The following is a 19413-nucleotide window of genomic DNA, read 5'->3' on the forward strand; positions in this document are numbered from 1 at the left end:
ACTGAGGCTACTATACAGAGAATGACCACCTGGGCAGTCTCGGTCTTGGTGGGGGAGGACGGGATGAAGTGAGACTTCATTTAGGGTCCTTTCACACCACTGAGAAATCTTGGTTTTGTGTTAACCTCTTAGATGGGCAAGGGTAGTTGGATTTAACTGGATTCTTAGCTTGTTAGCAGCCAAAAGCCTGCAGTGTCAGGGTCTTAAATGCATGTAGTACTCGCTTTCGCTGAGAAGTATTTTTTTTGGGAATGATCTGTGTAGCACAGCATTTTTCAGTAGTATAAATCAGCCAGAGAGAGCATGGGGGATGTGTCTCTGATAAATCACATAGTGATGGGTCTTATCAACAAGGCCACTTGACCACATGCCTCCTACAGGGCCATGGATTCCATGCCTGCCTTAGTCCAGCACTTTACAACACCTTACAGAGAAGGGCTTGAGTGGTGCTGGATAACAACCTTTTAGAAATATTTATGACCTCTTTTTAGTTTTATTGTCAATTTGTAACTTTCTTTGAGAAGGAATCAGCCATATACAGAGCTAATAATATTAGCTCTGTATATGGCTGATTCCTTAGCTATTAAAAACACAATTTTATGTTGGCACAGACAATTTAATTGTATAAAGAAGTGTACAATGATGCCAAACTTTAATAATGTTGAATAGTGTTAAAAAAACAATATGTAGTAACCCGAGAGACAATTTCGTAACTAAAATATAATGAATGAAGCGATAACAAAAAATTGCAAGAAAAAAAGCAAATGTGAGAAAGCAATTAAAAAGGGGGGAAATATGGAAGCAAGAAGTGGCTTTTAGAGAGAAAAATCGAGTAGATAGGTTAGGGGGTTGAGCTTAAAGATCCAGGTCACTGGCACCCACCCTTAAGGCTCACTCCTAGTGAGTACTATTATGCATGAACGCATGAACCTTTCCTCCTATCTGGTTGTATCTGGGGAGGATCAATTTCCAGGCTTGACATGAGATAATATCTCCCCCCAGCTGTTAAAGCAGGGTGCCTCACACCCCAGCATCTCCCTTTGGACCTGCCTTTGTGTGTGTCTGCGTGTGTGTGTGTTTAGTGTATCCTTGTTAATTTGTGTGCACACCTCACACTGCTCCACCAGTGGACCTTGTTTCAATCCATTATAGGCTGTAAAGACAACTCTGGGGTCAGAGGTTGCAGCACCTCAATAACAGTGTGGAAGCAGATGAATGCTGTAATTCCAGTCTGTAGAGGTTAAAAGGTAGATGAAGTAAAACTAACCTGCTATGAGTCAGACGGAGGATATTTTGCTTAGAATAAGATACAAAACAAACCTGCCAGGAGTATTTAATGTAGTTAAGGATCAGGACACAGCTCAACATTTTATAGCAGACTTGAGTACCGTTGTAGACCTGCTATGAGCTGTTTACTGCCCAATCTATTTCTGAAAAGTATACTTGAGTTTTATGTTTTCACCCATGTCTGTTTTTGTTTGTGTGCTCATTTGTCAGTGGAATTATGCAAAGTGTGCTGAACCACTTTTCTCCAATTTGTATGGAAATTTTCATATTGAAGGGGCTTCAGGATTCAGGATGTTTTTAATATTTTCCTTGATGCCAAAAGAAAACTGGTAATAGAATAATTAGGAAAAAAAAACAATATTATAAACCTGTTGGGATTGGAGGCAAAAACAGCCTTAGTTAGTTACATCTTTAAGGCCAATTCATTATCCGCTCAGGTCACTGTGATATAAATGTTCGCAGACGTCTGCATGCAGTCCAAAAATCTGTCACTTTTTGGACTGTGTGTGTGTGGACTGCACATGCTTGAGGTAGGACAGTTAATTGGAATGGAATATAATGTCAGATACCATCACAAGGAAATGGGCAGTCTAACTTCATTGTCAGCATCTAGGTTGACAAACCACTGTTTTGCATCTGGTCCCCTCCCCTTCAAAACAACCAAATCAAAACACAGCCAACAGTAAAAAGCAAGCAATCAGCAATTATCCACTCATTTGGCTCTAAGCCCTTACATACTGACTGAATTTATTCTCTCTGTACTCCCTGTGGTGGAAAAGTAAAGAAGTTAATTCATATGCCATTGGATTGGTCGTCTCACCAAGACCAAAAACCAAGTGCTTCCACCTTGAGCGATTCAGTGAGTCATTATGTTTACTGCTGCTTTGTGGGGGTCCAGTGGCCACCGTTTGTGAGAAGCACATTTTTCTGTTTCGGCGATTGCTGCTTTGGCCCTCATCACAGTGATGAAACCGAGCATTGTTTCATAGAAGTTCAAAGGGATTTAATGGTGGCAACCTCACTTTGAGTCTAAGTTTAACCTGATACCAGTTAGTGTTGGATCAAAGCAGTTTTCAAGCTGAACTCCCAAAATGTAACCAGTGGGAGACATGCCTCATCTGAGAATCATTGGATATTTTATATTTTAAATTCTTTATCGTCATGTGAATGCTATATTATAGAAGTTTTAATGAAACATTAATGGGTATTTTAATTTACTTATGTGCAATTTATCACCAGTGTTTTTTAATATCCACCTATTCCACAGACGTAAATTATCGTTTGTCCAGCCTGAAAACACTGAACATAAAATGTATACATCTCAACGTATGTGTCCTGCAGTTGTGCACGTATGCATGATTGCTTAAGTATGTGTGTGATTTGAGGAGATTTGCATGAAGTGAAAAGCAAACCCACTCCTGAGATAAATCTATGGTCCAGCGCTGCTAATGTCCTGGTACAGTGGCCTTTGCTCAGAGTATGAACGCAGAACCTGTTCTGGCATTACTGGAAATTGCTACTTATATATACAGAGAATATTCTGTGCTGGTAAAGGCTGGAGCTTACTCCAGCTATAGCTTTCTTCTGCTCTGGAGACCTGCTGTACCATGCATTACTGGGCTCTGTAAATCTATACTTTATGCATTTTACTTTTGACAAAAAAATACTAAATTAAATAGAATAGAGCGATTTATAGAGTGACATGTGACCTTGTGTATTCTCTACACATCCCACACTAGCTATTCTATGTAAGTTACATTTCAGAATGAGACCAAAGGACCAGTATACAGTGTATCTATTGTCTGATGAACTTGTCTGTCTCTCCCTCAATGTCTAATAACTGGCAACTCTAATAGCTACTAATACTTTCCATACACATGAAAAATTGAGAGCATGGACACTATAGTGTTTCTTTCCTGTATTGCACAAAAGAGAGTACTTGGCCTGTTCTGAGATCACATAAAGGAGCTGGTTTTTCCAGTCATTTTATGGTTGAGCAGTTTTAAATGGGCTCCTTCCCTGTGGGCCGCAGCACAGGTGCTGGCTGTGTCAATTGTTTACAGAAGTTCAGAGCAGTGCGATGACTCGCAGAGAGACGGATTTGGGTTCTGGATGTGGTGCAAGGCAAAAAATAGGTATAACAAGTGTAAGAGAGTGCTGGAGAGCGAGAAAGCCTTCTTGACGTGGGCAAATTAGATCCAGAGCGCAGAATAGCAGGGGGTAAAGTGCTGGTTTTACTGCCCAGGCTGCAGGTGCGACAGCAGCTTTCTTGGTGACCCCAGATCTAAAGGCACACACATACACACACACACACACACACACACACACACACACACACACACACACACACACACACACACACCCCAACACACACACACACACACACACACACGCACACACCCCCCCCCCCCCACACACACACACACACACGCACATAGCCACATTCATGCATGCAAGAAAGCAACCAGGCACCCACTCCAACACACACAAGCACGTGCATACATACATAGGTGCATGCAAGTCCTTGTGCAGATGTCATGAACAGGCATTGCGTTTATGGGTTGAGTTTAATTATGTCATTCTCTCTTAATGCCACTCTGTTTGGTCAGGCAGCAAATCCATGACAGGTTTGTGAATTGGATTATGCTAATGCATATTTGGGCATATGTGCAAGAGGCCAAACAGTTAACCAATTCATATAATATTTTCATCAACAGAGCAATTTAGTACTGCCTAATTATCGGATCTGTTATGCCCTGGACCAGGCATGTAGATTCAGGAAGATAAACATTTGGTTTGGAAAATAAGGGAAAAGCTTTAAAGGTTTATATGTTTTAAGTTGTAGCGACTGTGTTTAACAGTACATGGGAGGAATGAATAATGCCATTGGTCCTGTGGTTAGGAGAATTTATTGCTGTATATTTTCATATTTTATGGTTGAAACTCCCCTGTCTACAATATTTTAAGTTCTCTCTTACTTTGTTGAGTAATAACCTTACCATGTATGTTTTTCCTGCAAAGCTTCTGTTTCTGGGCGTCACTTTGGCCACAGGAGGTACTGGTAACACTGCAGGATGGCTCCCACAGCTCTGCTGAAACCCAAGCTATCGAAGTGCTCTTACTCTTGGTTACTACATCCATCTGCAGCTTCACCACAAAACCCACCGCCCTTCTATTTTTCATTTTAACCATAAAATCTATTTCATCATTCTCTAGTCTGTCTTAGTTTACATTTGTGCACATTATTTTACCACTAGAATTCCAATTCCCTTGCAATTGTTTTTTTCATATCCCTTAATGCATTATTATTTTGAAGGTGATGACATATCATCAACTGTAATGCAGTTTTTTTCCACATGGATTAAAAACACCCAAATGTTGTTTGTTTTTTTGTCCTCTTATTAATAGCAAAATCTGTCTTTCTTTTATATAATCCATAAATGTCATAGTATGGCAGTTTCATCTGGCCCTAAATAACTATCTTTTATAAACAAGTTATTTGTACACATATATGCGCTCTGCTCAGACTTGCAAATGTTTATGTGAACATGCAGGGTCCTCGGTGGTTAACAGACTTGGGGGGGGGGGATATGTTTGAATCAACATGTGCATAGTTTTGGGTTAAACTTGACTTTACTTGTGAGTGTATAGCTCTTCAGAGATTCATAAATTCACCCAGGATTTGTAGTGCTGCTCAGGCAGAGTGAGGAGTAAAAATGTTTTCATATGGTTATGTAGCTCCTTTAACTGCACATGTCCAAGGGAGAGTTTGTGGCGAAAAATAACATGTCAGGACCTCCTCTAATTTATGAGCCCATGAGGATGGCATGGGTCGGTGGTACTTTTTGAGAATGCAGGCCTGGAATTTCTTCTTTTACAGTGTGTCAACACTACATTAATGTGTCCTGATAATTCAGTTGGCAGTTGGGTACACCTGATGCACTGTTATTATATATTAGTTCTGCATCATATCATCCTTGTTGAATGTTATACAGTAGTGTGATGTTTTTATAGAAACTACACCTATGCAGTTGAGCTTAAACTGAATGAATATTCTAAAAGTTCTTGCAGGACTAGAACAGTTGTACTTAAAAAACTCCATGCTCAATCTCTGCCTCAGTTTAATATCCATGTCATTAATTGTACATGTGTGTGTCTTTGAAATTAGGTGTGAGAATTTATTTTATGTGGACATATTGTTCATTTTTAACATTGTTCCTATGTATGTGATATTTGTTTGTAGGTTACGTGCAGAGTCTCATCAGACGTGTGGTGAACAACTTGAACGTGGTGGTGAACAACCTGATCCTGAAGTACGTGGAAGATGACATTGTGCTGTCGGTCAACATTACATCAGCTGAGTGCTACACTGTGGACGATATGTGGGAGAGGGCCTTCATGGACATCGCTGGTGAGCACTGAGCACCGGCTGCTTACATTCCTTGCTAGTGGGATTAACAAGTAAATCCACCAAGACAAGAATCTATATACTACATTAAGTGTGCAGGTAATTTATTGGTCATAAAGGTGAAGTGACCAATGCTTCATTTTTTTCTCAGCAAATGCTGTCAAACAGATAGATGGCATAGCTCTATCATTAGGCCTGTGCAATACAGTTGTGGTAAAATAATCATCATCATTATACTTACTGCGAATGGACTGTCAGTCGCAGAACATTCACTTAAAGTACAGACAAATCTTTTCATCCGCACCGTCAGAGTCGATCAATCTGTTATTTTCAGACAGCTGGCTGACTGAAAATTGTTTGCTCCCTGCAAGCACAGACACTGGTCACTCAACTCTGTGGCTTTACAGAGATTAAATCATCCACGAACCCAAACCATGACTATAGATCAGTGTAAAGAGACAAAGTGTTTACAACATGAAATTAATGCCTTCTAATACATATGATGTGTGTGATGTTGGGTAATTAAAGTGAAATTAAGATTAATTAGAATACTTTATTTATTTACTTACTGTTTTATTTCTATGCAATACACTTACAGCTTTCATTCAGCTGAAACTGAGTGTTTCTGAGGTTACTGGCAAAGAAATACAGCTATAAATTTGAACTGTCCTCATAATACAGTCTCACAAGCCTATATCAACAAAGTTCCTTGCAGTGGTCATTTTCAGTCATTGTTATCTCTGAGGAGGGTGGGGGGCTATTCCAATATGTGAGGTAAGTTGTGCCTACAATAATAGTTACTGGCAGGTTTTAGAAAATTAGATAATTCCCGGAATAATGACTTCTATTATCAGTTTGACAGGATTGAGTGAGTCAGAGATAGTGGAGAATCTGATGGGGGATCATCTCACTCACTCATTCATTCACAGACAAAAAAGGGAGGAAATGAGGCTAACACAGGCCCATCTCTCTGTCTTTCTCTTTGCATTTCTGTCTCTGGACAGATTCTGGCACAATATAGACTCAACCTTCAAGATAAATGTTGTCCATTGAATATTGGCTGCTCATGCAATGTAGTAATGACCATTGAGTATTACTTGGTGGACTGTCAACATGGTGATGGGCATCTTGACTGTTGTGATCCCATTGCGAGATGAAGTGTCTTCATTACAGCTTATTTACAAGCAGGACAAGTATATCACTTACTCTCCTGCACATACAGCTCCAGTTAAGGTGTTGACAACACTGTCAGCCGGACATCGGAGCTGAGAGCACTGGAGCGGCCAGGAGAAATGAGTTGAGCAGCCATGTCAAAGGCTGCTCTCTGTTAGTGTTGCATTTGTTTGTGTAAAATGTCACTGATTTTTGACATGTTAAGTGTTAATCACGGTGCGTCAACCTCTGATGTGTTCCATGTGAAATGATTTGTTTTCTTTTTGCTTAACTCTGCAGCACCAGAGCTGGTCCTCAGGAAAGTGATCAACTTTGCAGACTGTACTGTCTGTTTAGACAAAAGAAATGCTAGTGGCAAGATCGAGTTTTACCAGGACCCACTGCTGTACAAATGTTCCTTCAGAACGCGCGTTCATTTTACCTACGACAACATTAATTCCAAGATCCCATCTGTTATCAAAGTGAGTAGCTTTAGTAAAATAAGTTTCATGTAAAAGTTTGATTGTTCCATTGTTCTTAAAAGGTGACATACTGACAGTACAGCTCTCTCTTATGGGAATTTGTATTCACCTCCTACATAAAACTACAATCTAATGCTACAAATAATGGTGTGTCACTGATGTATCACTAGTGTTGAGTTTATGTACGTGTAAATCAAATTTCTAAAGAGATAAAGATGTCACATGAGTGAAACATTGCAATCCTAAACAATAATACTTTATTCACTTCCTCTCTTACATGATTTTATCAGTGTTTGTTCAATTCAGTTATTCAATTACAATGTATCATGATGTAACGTCCTCCAATAGCAATATAACAAAAGACCATTCTATCTCAATGTTTATGCATTGCACAAACACACTTTAAGATGTAATACATATAATCTCTTTGTATATTATACCCCATATTTCTGTTCAACAAGTGTGTGTTGTCTTTAGCAGGAGCAACACTTTATGTCCAAACATATTATTTAATTAATAATTTAACAATTTAAACCATGTTTTATGCTTGTCTTTCTAATGTTTCTGTAGATCCAGACCATGGTGGAGAGCCTGAAGTTGTCTCTTACTGATCAACAGCTGCCGATGTTTATCCGCATTTTACAGCTGATTATAGCTCTCTACTATGGGGAGATGGGAGGAAACAAAGAGGGTGAAGGAGAAGAGGGCAGTGGTCAAGTCAGAGAGTCTGGAGGAAGTGTACCTGGTGAGTCGATGGAGATTAGATTAGTTTGTCTCTGTTTTCTGTTTTCTTTGAGTTCTCCTTTGTTGCTTTGGTGCTCAAACAGCTTGATTGTCCTTTCTACTGACATCATTCTGTGTGTATGATGAGTGTATGTGTTAATATGGCTCCTACGACATATTTCTCAGACAGGGCTCTGAAGTGGTTAATGAGGCATCAGACTGTCCACAATGCGTTGACATTTTTCTTATTCAGCTCATGACGCTCTGCATGTTGCATGTTGTGTTCAGGGGCTATGTCTGTCCATATGCAGCTTTTGTTCCTAAATGGGACATTTAACATCACTTTGACCATGGTGTGTGCTCCTCCCGTTTTTTCCACAAACAAAAGCCAGAGCGTGTAACTCAACACAGACTGTTGTCGTCAGGTCTGATCCTCTCCATGTGGATAGAGGCAGGATAGAGGAGGATGAAGGAAAGAAATAAGGATGAATCAAACACAGGCCCATCTCTGTCTTTCTGACTCCAGCACCACAGGAAATCACACGCCACATGTCCAGGACCGGAGCAAAACACATATGGAGCTGGCTTCTCTCACAGACATACCTCATACACACACACTGTACACTCTTAGTCACCTGGAGCGTTTGTGCACATCAAGTAGTAGAAAAGACACACGCATGCATTATAGCCTGTTGTTCACCACCATTACAAAAACAACCTACATTGTCCTCATATTTTTTTCTCTCCAAATGCTCATCCTCATCATTGCCAAATAGAACAGGAACAAATCCCAAGTTCTGCTGGACCAATCAGCCTCTGTAGCACCAGGAGCAAATTATGGGGAAGTGGTGGGCAGAGGGGAAGCAAGCAGCCCAACACAAAACAGCCCATTTGCTCACTCCCTCTAACTTGCTCCCTGTTGGCCAGGGACCTTTACTGCAAGTTGGCGCAGCTTCCATGTCGGTGTTCCATGCCAGATGTAAGAGTCAATGTCATGCTACTGCTATGTGCAGTCTCTGAGAATGAATTAATATCACAAAAATATACAAGAGGGGACCAGCTCTTGGAACCTGAGAAGCCCCAGATCTTGTTATGTTGGAAGTAATCGACAGAGTGAAAAAGCCAAAGGGTGTGGGTCTGTGTGTATGTTTGTTGGGGAGAGGGTTGGGACGGGAATTGGCTTGGCCACAAACATATGGTTTTCTCTGTATTTATTTCAGATTTGAGTAATAAACCTAGATTCATTGGATAATGTTTGCGGAATCACAGCTCAGCTGTTTTATTTATTGTTTATAATAACAGAATGTAGATATGTTTTTTTAAGTGGTACAGTCATTTCTCTTGCATAGATAGGTTTGCATTGTTACAACATTCTTGTATGTTGTCATTTACAGTGACTGGCTTGTTGGCATGCATGCATATTTATTTTTGCTCTGTTGTAGTTTGTAGGAAAGAGTCATTGTCAAAAGATAGTTGTAACAAGATCCAAGCAGTACACAGCTCTTCATGACATTCATTTTTATTCCCCATAGGTTTGTTGCAGCTATTCAACAATATAACACTATGTTATGTATTCTGGCTCCATTCCTGTATGGATGTTTGTTTGTACAGTATATGGTATGTCTGTATTCTTACTTTGACCTGGCTCTGCTTTCGGAACAAATGATCATATTTATTGGTGTGTGCGAATGTGTGTGGGTGTGTGAATATATGGACAAAAGATTGAAGCAAGAATAATGGAATCAGTCTGGATCCACTCTACGCTGTATTAATAAGCCATGACCTTCAATTGTAAGCGGTACTTTCTAGAACATTTCAAAGTGAATATTAATTTTTCCCCCATGTGAGAGTTTTTCTCCTTGCCAATTAACAAAAGGGGAAAAAGCCTTGTAATGTGTTTATGTTCCCATGATTCACTGTGGCTGCATGTTCTTGTTTGAATCCTTCTCTTTTTGGTAAGAGCCAATGTCTCATTAAAGAAATGCACCGACAGATGACTTGTGCAGGACAGTGGTGGACAGCCAGGTCAGGAGTCTCTCAGGAGGACTGGGTCATTTCCTGTTAGCCTGAGTGTAATTTTGGCTGTAAAAAAAAAAGTCAACCTGACTGCGATGTATCAGGCACCTTTTGTATCAAGCACCGCTCTTACTTCACCTGTGTATGACAGCTTACCTCACTTAACTGTTGTGGCTCGCAGGCATGTCTGTTTGCATACTGACGCTGCAGCACTGCTACTCCCTGTCATTTCTTTGAACCTGAGTTCATTGTGGATTACCTTGGCTTGTGGCCGAATAAAAAATATTCATTCATCTTTAATTAGCAGTCTGTGAAGAGCTGTAAATACAAAGTAGTCACATTATTTTGTTTACTATCCTTCAGAGAGTGCACTGTGAAACTTTAATTACTGACAATTCACTCATATTGTACACTTCCATTTTTCCTGTAACAACTCACTTGTTTAAAAATATTTTAACCTAATTCAGTTGCATTTGTATTTTCTAATGTGGATACATTTCTCCTGAATGAACACTGTGATCCCATTTGTAAAATCAGTAAAGAGGGTCCACCTGCAAAGTTTGCGGTTTGATGGTTTGAATGTGGATTACTTAGGATGGAGTCAAATTCCCGGGCTGCATTTATTGTTTCAGTCAGCCCCTGGTGTGGGATACTTTGTGTGTTACTAACCAAAGCAACCTCTGAATCACAAATCCTCTGCTGGTTTTCCGTTTGTCTCATATTCACTGAAGTCACTGAAATTTCAGCAGTTGAAATCATAGATGACTTAAATTCTTGAACAGAGCAGCTGGTCACAGCATTGAAAGCTGTACAGTTTCAACAAGTATGTGATGAACTGTGATCTAAGGAGTCACTTCTGTGAGTGGAGAAGTGAAACAGGAAATGAGGATGTGTATGGATGCCTGGTTATAGATGATGGATAGTAGAGGTTTTTGATTGCTTTGTTGGAGCTTCACGGAGGATAATTGAATGGAATTACTATCACACATGTATAAACTAGACATTTCATCTCCCCTTATTAAATCTCATATGGCTGTCTTATGCTAGCTCAGTCATGTGACGCAGCCTTTTTATTAAATAATCTTTTTTAATATTGGTGTGATAATATGAAGGGCGATGCATTGTACTTTGTAATGCATTTCTGTGCTTTAGTGAGAGACTTTTTTAATTGTATACACATAAGTCCAGACACACATGAACACTCTGTAGGTGTTTGTGGTCAGGTAGTCGGTTTACCTCTCCCTCTTTAAACATGGAGGGACATCTACTGGCCTTAGAGGGCACTGCCTTTTTTTCAGCCATCTTCCTCCTACTATCTCTGTGTCACTTGGCTCTTGTCTAACATGCACACTGACTTCCTCCCAAGTTTGGCCATACATCGCTGCCTGCAGACTTTGGACTCAAGGAAATCATCTTTGACCTACACAGATCTGATTACATAGTGCTTCTGAGCTCTGTTTTGGACATATACATTAGTTGTTGTTGAAACACGTCCAGTTTGTCTTTAATTGCTCTCATCTTGAAGCCAAGAGCAGATTTTTTGGGAATTTCACACCTATGTGGTTAGAGGTTTGTCCAAAGATTATTTTATTCTGCCCACATCACTCTCTGGGAATTTTTCAGTCACTTTGTTGGATTAATACTTCAAAGTCCCCTTAAGCCAGTCTGCAATTATCACTTGATTGGATAATTGTGCGTTTGTTTTGATTGCCCTGCAATTCAAACGAATGCTTCGTCAGGCTGTGATGTGAAGCGAGAACAGCTTAGGTTGTTGAACTGACACCTCAAAGGCCTCATGGAGTGAAAATGGAAAGGGGGGGGGGAGAGAAACGAGAGACAGACAGGACAGGGAGGTTGGGGGTGGCTGAAAAGCTATAACATGGGATTTCCATCTGCCAATTCGCAGAATTAAAGATTTTATTAAAATATGTCATAATTGTCACCGCCTTAGCCTCTGGGATTCCTGAGCTGTGACCTCACGGACAATATTGTTTTCTCACAGAGGACACGAGGCCACGAGGAATGGGATTGCGCATTCTTATGTATTGACATCAGTTTCCTTTTTCCCAGTGTGTATGGAAACAGACATGATGGGATGAGTTCAGAGGTGGGGATCAGGGAGTTGGGTGGCGCATGGTGGTTTGGGGAACCTATGAAACCCCAGATTGTTTTTGCGAAGAAACAGGAGACCGACGAGAGTGAATGTGTTTTACCTCCAGTCCTCTGACTTACAATCCCATTGGTCATACAAGTATTTACTTCCTTAATTTAACTTAAGTTTTCTGTTGCTGACATTGCCACTGATCCATTGACGGTTTTTAAGCTTCTGTTTATCTTTACCCCCATGTCTTTTTGATTTACTCTTTTTTTCCTCCCCAGTGTGTCCTTATATTTATTTCAACTTTCTAAATTGCCCTCTTCGCCTGATATAAGGCCTGCACCTTACAGTAGCAAATGCCTCAGTCATCCCCTTGTGCTCTGTGTAGGCATAGACACTTGGACCAATCACCTCACTTCCTTCACCTTAGTCTGTGCAATCCCGCAGTCAACCGTTCTCAGCCTTCACCCGCAGTCATAGCCAAGCTCAACTTGTCCTGGTGATCATAACAGCCTAGCCTCCCTTTTGGCCTTCATTGCAGTCTGCTGGCTCTATACAAATATGTGACCCTTGCTGAATGCGTAAGTGGATGTGGTACTGCTGGGTCCAGCTCAAACAGCCCTGACCACAATGATTCACTAGGCCCAGTCAAGGCTCACCTCTGTCAGGATGCTGGCTTACAGGCTGTACCTTCTGGCCTCCACTCAAACGGACTTCCCCTCCCTCTCCCAGTAGAGTTCATGCAGCACAAAAATAATGTTGCACACCTGCACATCGGAGGATTGGCAAAAACTACTGTTGAACTGCCTTGGTCTTAGCTGTTTTTCTGCATTCAGTTGACAGCTGAAACAACTTTCTTGTATTAAACTCCCCTAAAGGCATGAATAAATTGGTTTATTGTGCTGCAGTGGGCACAGTCACTTCCATTATCAACACCTGTCTTGCCATTAAGCAGTTTTTTCTCATAACATTTGTTTGACTTAAAGCAAACCGTGTGGAAAGTCTTTCATCTAATCCTTGATTTGAATGCATTAAGAATTTACTGTTACTATTGGGTACAGATGTAACACTGCTAATTCTGGCACACAACATTACTCTGTTTTAATTTTCATTTATGGTAATTATACATGTTGTGTGTGCCAGGTCTTTTCAGTTTGTAACAGACTTGAACTGAGTATGCACTCTTTTTTCCCATCACTATGAAAACGACAGTAAAATAATCTGCTTATATTTGCATTGTAACTGACTGCGACTTCTTTCCTCATCAGGGATGGATGTGGACATGGAAAGCCAGGGGACTAATGTAGACATGCAGCCTGGGAGTCCTGATGATATGGACCAAGGCTGGATGTCCTGGGCATGGTCGTTTGTACCGGCCATTGTAGGCGAAGATGACGAATTTGAGGAAGACCCCTACCAGCAGAGAGAGATGGGAAGCATCTCTAACAGGCCCTATCATCATGCTCATAAAGATCCCATTGTTTCCATAGGCTTCTACTGCACTAAAGCTTCTATTAGCTTTAAGGTAAATCGACTGTTAAATAAAATGTATTTAATTACAGATTGTCAGATATCAACAGGAAAACAATAGACCAAACATGGTCTCCGAGATGCATGTATACAGCATTAGCATGTAATCAATTGCAGTAATTACAGTACATTTTACTGTATACAGTAGCAAAAACATATTTTTTTACATCCAAACAAACGTATGAATAGAAGGTGAAAATAAGAATGTTTTGCATCAAAAAAATTAGGCTTTCATGGTAAGTCGGTAAATTCTAGGTATTTCCCCTTGTTATGTTATTTTTTACTTACTCCTGCTGTCCCCCCCCAACCTCTAGTTTTTGGTGATTAAGTTTGTGTCTTGAAGGACACCTTGATCCTGGGGAAGTTTCATTTCTCTTTGTCTCTGTGTGAGGTACACGGGAGAGTAGTTTAACTGCTAACCGGCGTCTCGGGTCACGTTAATGTCTTAAACATTATACTTGGTATGATGACTGTTCAGAAATGCATCCCAAACTTAAATCCTACCTGCTCACACTCTGAATAGCTGGAATTCATGTGTGTTTCCCCTCAGGTTCAGTCACTTCAGATTACATTACTGCATTTATGTGTATGTGTGTGGTTTAGGTTTTGTTTGTGTGTGTGTGTGTGTGTGTGTGTGTGTGTTTTAACTAAAGGGGAGGTATGTCCCAGTACAAGCAGACCTTGGTGCTTTCCTAATAATGTTTAAATTGTTCCTGCATTGTTTGAGTTCTTTTAATCAATTAATTGCCTCTCATCGAGAGTAATTGCAGACAGCTGAAAGGATGGTTTTTTAAACAGTCTTGCCGCTTTCCTACAAGGAAGTATTTAGTTTTAGGGAATTTCATGTCTTTGAACAGCCACTGCTTGAACCTGAGTTTGACATGCACGTGAAATCAGAGAGGTATTTTTAGACTGCTGACGCATTACTCCAGATCTGTTTGATCAGAGAAATTGGCAGTACGCTTTAATGACTTTTACACACATAATGCATAGTTTAGCACTGACCATTTGTTCCCCTTCATTTCTTGCACACCTGCCAAACTCCCATTGCATGCCAGACTTGATGCCATTTTTCATTTTAAGAAACATTGTTTCTTTATTCTCATATTTTCATTTATTTAAAAAATTGCAAATTTCCCAAAGCCTTTTAAAACTTTTCCATCAGATATTTTCCACTATGTTACATTACTGAGAAGTAGATATAAAGACTAAGTACCACAATATTCACATCCAACATTATAATGTTTTCAAGATGCTTCATAAAGAATCATTTCATTTGTATTGGAGTCCTAAACCGTTTAAATGGGTGGAAAAATAAGAAAGGAGAGCTCGCAGGAAAAGTAACAGTAGCAGCAACTCTTTTGTGTTCCTGCCCATATGAAGCGTTGTGTTGATGCTCCAATGCTGCACTGCTTCTCTGCTGTCTGTTGTGTTTTCAGGCCTCAATACTATTAATGCCCTTCCAGTCGAGTTTTGTTAATACTAATGTGTCCATATGTGGTGTGGGTTAAAAATTAATGATGCTAGTCTCCATCTGATTGGCAGCTATTTATTGTCTGTGCCACTGTGCAGCGATGTTGTCCGAGAGCAATTCTTAAGTCAGATAATTCAGCATTCTTGCTCACTGCTGCTCCCAGAACCGACTGGTCTGGGTGGGGTGGTTGTTGCACGTGAGCAGACCATCAAAAACGCAAGAGGGGAAGGGAGCTAGGGTGAGAGAGTCTGCTCCATCACCAGGGATAATAAGGCACAGCTGCCTCTTGCTCTGCACCTGCTTCCTGTGTTAAAGTTGAATGGGTTTGGGCCTGTACTGTTGCACTCTACACCCACAGTTTTTAGACAGGCCGACCTCAAAAGCGTCAAATCTATATACCCTTCTCACCCTAGCCAGCTACTTTTGACCAAGAAATCTTTCACTCTCCAAGCCTCTGTGCAAACATCACACATGGCATAAATGCTGTGATTAACCATTCCCCTTATTTTATTAAGTTATTAAGTTATACCTCCATTTAATGAACAAGTATAATTTTTCTTCTTGGCGTTGTGAGCGCTTTAGCCACTTTGATTGCCATCTTCAATAAAGCCAGAGAGGGCCCCCATAAAATCAGAGAGGAGTGGCTGTCATGTGTTTTGATGAATGTCTTTGGCCCTCATCCAAACTTGGAAGAGAAAACAACCAAAAAGTCCCAAGGCTGGTATCCAGTCTCTGATCTTAGCAAATGTCATCTGTCCTTGTTTGGATGTTATTGTTTCTGGTTTTAAGCATTATTTTTTGAGACCTCATTGCCCCTCACATCCAAAGACTTGTTCAGCTTTTGTTTATTTTTCAAATCATGTATCTGTTTCAGCAGTGAATTGTGGGTACTCACGCACACGCACACAATAAGGCTTTCCAGTTTTTTTTTTTTTTTATGACATCTGTATTTTGCTGCAACTGTTACTTATCCTGTCAAACAAAATGTAATTATTCTTCACTCTCTCCCAGTATTGTGATGTGACACAATTCTCTCTTCACTTACTGTTGTTGTAATTTTGTAGTTTAGATTTGGTTTATTGCTTTTTTTATTATTTCTTTTTTAATTAGTTACAAAATGTAACGTTGTAAAGTTTAAATTGTTCTTGTTCCTGCTATAATCTATGTTTAAAGCATTTAAATGGTTGAAATTTAAGTTGAGTGGTATATTTACAGTATTTTCTTCTAAAGCATAAAAGCTTTGACGGCCAATTACATTGACTCTGTGTCTCTTTTTTCTCTTGTAGCTGACAGAAACTCATTCAGAGAGTAGCTACTACAGTCCACAGAAGGTAAAGTCCAGAGAAGTCCTGTGCATGGAGCAACAGGGAATCACAATTGAGGTCAGAACTTTTTCAATACTTGATTGTAGCGATTGTAGTGAAGCAAATCTTTGGATTGTAGTCTTGTAGTTTATTTATTTTTTATTTTTTAGAATACAAATTCTAATAATTAAATCATCCAAATTCTTGTTGTAATTCTTGTGAACGTTTCTTCAACAATCATTTTTGGGAAAGGTTTTGCATATTATAATTGTTATTGTTATTAGTAGTAGTGGTAGTAGTAGTATTATCAGTAGTATTATTAGCATTATCAGTAGTAGTAGCAGCAGTAGCAGCAGTAGTACTATCTCCTTATCAACTCTTCGAGGGGAAACCAATAGTGGTTTCCACTCTAAGTTCATTTATGGAGCCTGTCCAGGTTACTAATCTGTGGCCTGTTGTAAACACAGTGGAATCTGTGTTTGAATCGAGCCCCAATGTAATCATTTCTGTATATCCCCCTCAGTGTAGAAAAGATTTAAAAACTTTTCTCTGATTACCTGGTTGGAGGAGGAAAGGGGTTTTCTGCTTCTAAGCTTTCTACCAGATGTAAGAAATCTGAGTGGTTTCCAATTCCAATTTCTGTAATTTATGCTTTTGCTGGAAGAGAGAGAAAGTAATCTGAACAGGGACCAAAAGTGGGAGCTTTGAAAGGCAATGGGATGGCTTGTAAAACAGAGAAATTGTAATTGTAATTATTTTGCGGTAAAACGTAATGGTTTATTGGGTTGCTCTCCATTTACTTGGCTGTTTACTTGGTGAAGCAAAAGCATAGTTTGTGAGGGTCAACCACACCTTCCTGGGTACAGGGCCTGCTGGACTGCTACCACTGACACCCACTCTAAAGCATGGAAGCTGTCTGACCTCTGCTCTTTATCACAATTAAATACACCTACAAACCATTTTCGTGGGAAACCTTATTTGTGATTGAGTCTTGCACCGTCATTAACTGCACAGTAAATGTTTTATTGTGACGTAAAAAGATTAATCGGTGAAATTAGTTTGTTTGGCGCACTGCAGTTACTAACTGCAGAAATCACTCAGAGAGCACAAACCTCAGCTAAGGTCACTCAATTTCTGTATCTGGATCACCACCAAAACCTATAATAAAATATAATATAATAATTTATTATTTGGGTCTTTGTAAAGCTACATCAAATTATGTTGTTTACTTTTTGAGTTATGCAGCTCACAGACAGACAGAAAAAGAAGCAATCAAAACATAACCTCCTCAGCTATGACTTTATTAATCTTCGTTTTGAATACACTTAAACTGTCACATCTTCAAGTGGTGTGAATTAATTGTTCTGCAGTTTAAGTATACATGTGTAATCCAGTTTACTGCTTTATAATGTCAGATTCTTCCCTTGCTCTTTATTACAGGTGCTGATGATGGGGGAGCCATTTTTTGATTGTCAGATTGGCTTTGTTGGCTGTCGGGCCTTGTGTTCAAAAAGCATCATGGGAGTACGAGATTTTGAAGAAAACATAAATCGAAGGGAAGAGGTAAAAAAAAAACAACCTGAAAATCTAGATAAGAGTATAACTTAGATTTAAAGAGAACGTAACAGCCCAGAAAAGTATTGACAAATCCTGCCTCCTCTAAAAGATTTTCAAGGGAGGTAGAATGTCGTCCCCTTTTTATTTCATCATAATTTTCAATATACTTGATACTTGATTTTAATTGATATTTTTAAAAGTAAAGTATCTAGTGCATCACCAAATGCTTTATAGTACATCATTTTGGCTATGTAGAAAGCTTAGACTATCATTATGCTTTTAAATACTTACATGCCTTACATTCTCTTGAGTGCCTCTTCCTCATATCACCCCTCATTTTGCCCTTTTGTTTACCCTTTGTCTCTTCATAGGATGCAGTGTTCTTCAGCTGTGGGGACAGTCTGAGTAGTAAAGGAATGACTTACCTGACCAACTCTCTCTTTGACTACCGCAGCCCAGAGAACAACGGCGTCAGGGCTGAGTTCATCCTAGAGGCTACCAGTCATAAGGTCACACAATTACAGTGCTGCAAAAATGAATTTATAATCATATAATATATATTGTATAAGATGTTGCAATTCAGAGAAGCAACACGGCTACAGTTTGCCTGTAGGTGAGATTGTGGCATAATTGCAATATTGAATATTTAATCTAATCAACCTTTTTTGAGACAACTCACCGCAACACATTTTTAATACAACCACAGATTAAAATGAAGTCAGACAGATTCAACTCATGAGGCCAACAGCTCTACTACAAAATGCATATTGAGATATTTAAATGCACTAATGCATGGATTTAGCTGTTCACTTTAACAGCACCTGGCCATCTACACAGTGCTTACCAAAATAAAAGTCTGTAGTGCTCAGGTCGAAATGCTGTCATCAAGCTGTTGAGATTAGCTCTGCTAATGAAAAAAAAACAAATATTCGCAAGAGAGATGCATGTTTGTACATACAGTATAAAATAAATCACATGATATCACACACCTGTATATGGTGTGATTTGCTAAAAAAAAAAGCACACCAACTACTTGCTAATATTAGTTTATTTGGATTAGTAAACATTGGTCTTGTGTAACTGCAGTATGTACCTTTTTATGTTTCATCTGGAAAAAAACTGAGCAGTCTAGTGGTATGTGATTAATAGTACATTCTGTCCTTTTTATTCAAGGTGTTGTCCTTCTAAATGAGTCACTCACAATTGAAATCCCTCACACCTAAAACAATTCTGTCACGTCTGTCTTTAAACAATTCTGTCACCCGGCTGCTGGCTGCAGCAAAGGATTGTTGCTGCTATCTGAGTAGTAGTATTAAAGCCATTATTCCTGATAAGTCAGCTCACTTCATCAGCCACACAGCTCGAGTGTTTACTCAGCTAAG

The 19413-nt window shown here is 39.6% G+C and overlaps 1 protein-coding gene across 1 annotated transcript in view; it reads left to right on the forward strand.

Annotated features, from left to right (window-relative positions):
• Positions 1 to 19413, forward strand: part of vps13b (vacuolar protein sorting 13 homolog B) — a 297430-nt gene that overhangs the window by 17868 nt on the left and 260149 nt on the right. Inside the window, exons 5-11 of the mRNA XM_083910541.1 lie at positions 5531 to 5698; positions 7148 to 7329; positions 7900 to 8074; positions 13435 to 13691; positions 16457 to 16552; positions 17915 to 18037; positions 18403 to 18540. Of these exons, the coding sequence (XP_083766667.1) occupies positions 5531 to 5698; positions 7148 to 7329; positions 7900 to 8074; positions 13435 to 13691; positions 16457 to 16552; positions 17915 to 18037; positions 18403 to 18540 (1139 nt within the window). The remainder of the gene's footprint in view (positions 1 to 5530; positions 5699 to 7147; positions 7330 to 7899; positions 8075 to 13434; positions 13692 to 16456; positions 16553 to 17914; positions 18038 to 18402; positions 18541 to 19413) is intronic.

Source organism: Microchirus variegatus, assembly GCF_963457635.1.
Source record: "Microchirus variegatus genome assembly, chromosome: 1".
Classification (NCBI taxonomy): Eukaryota; Metazoa; Chordata; class Actinopteri; order Pleuronectiformes; family Soleidae; genus Microchirus; species Microchirus variegatus.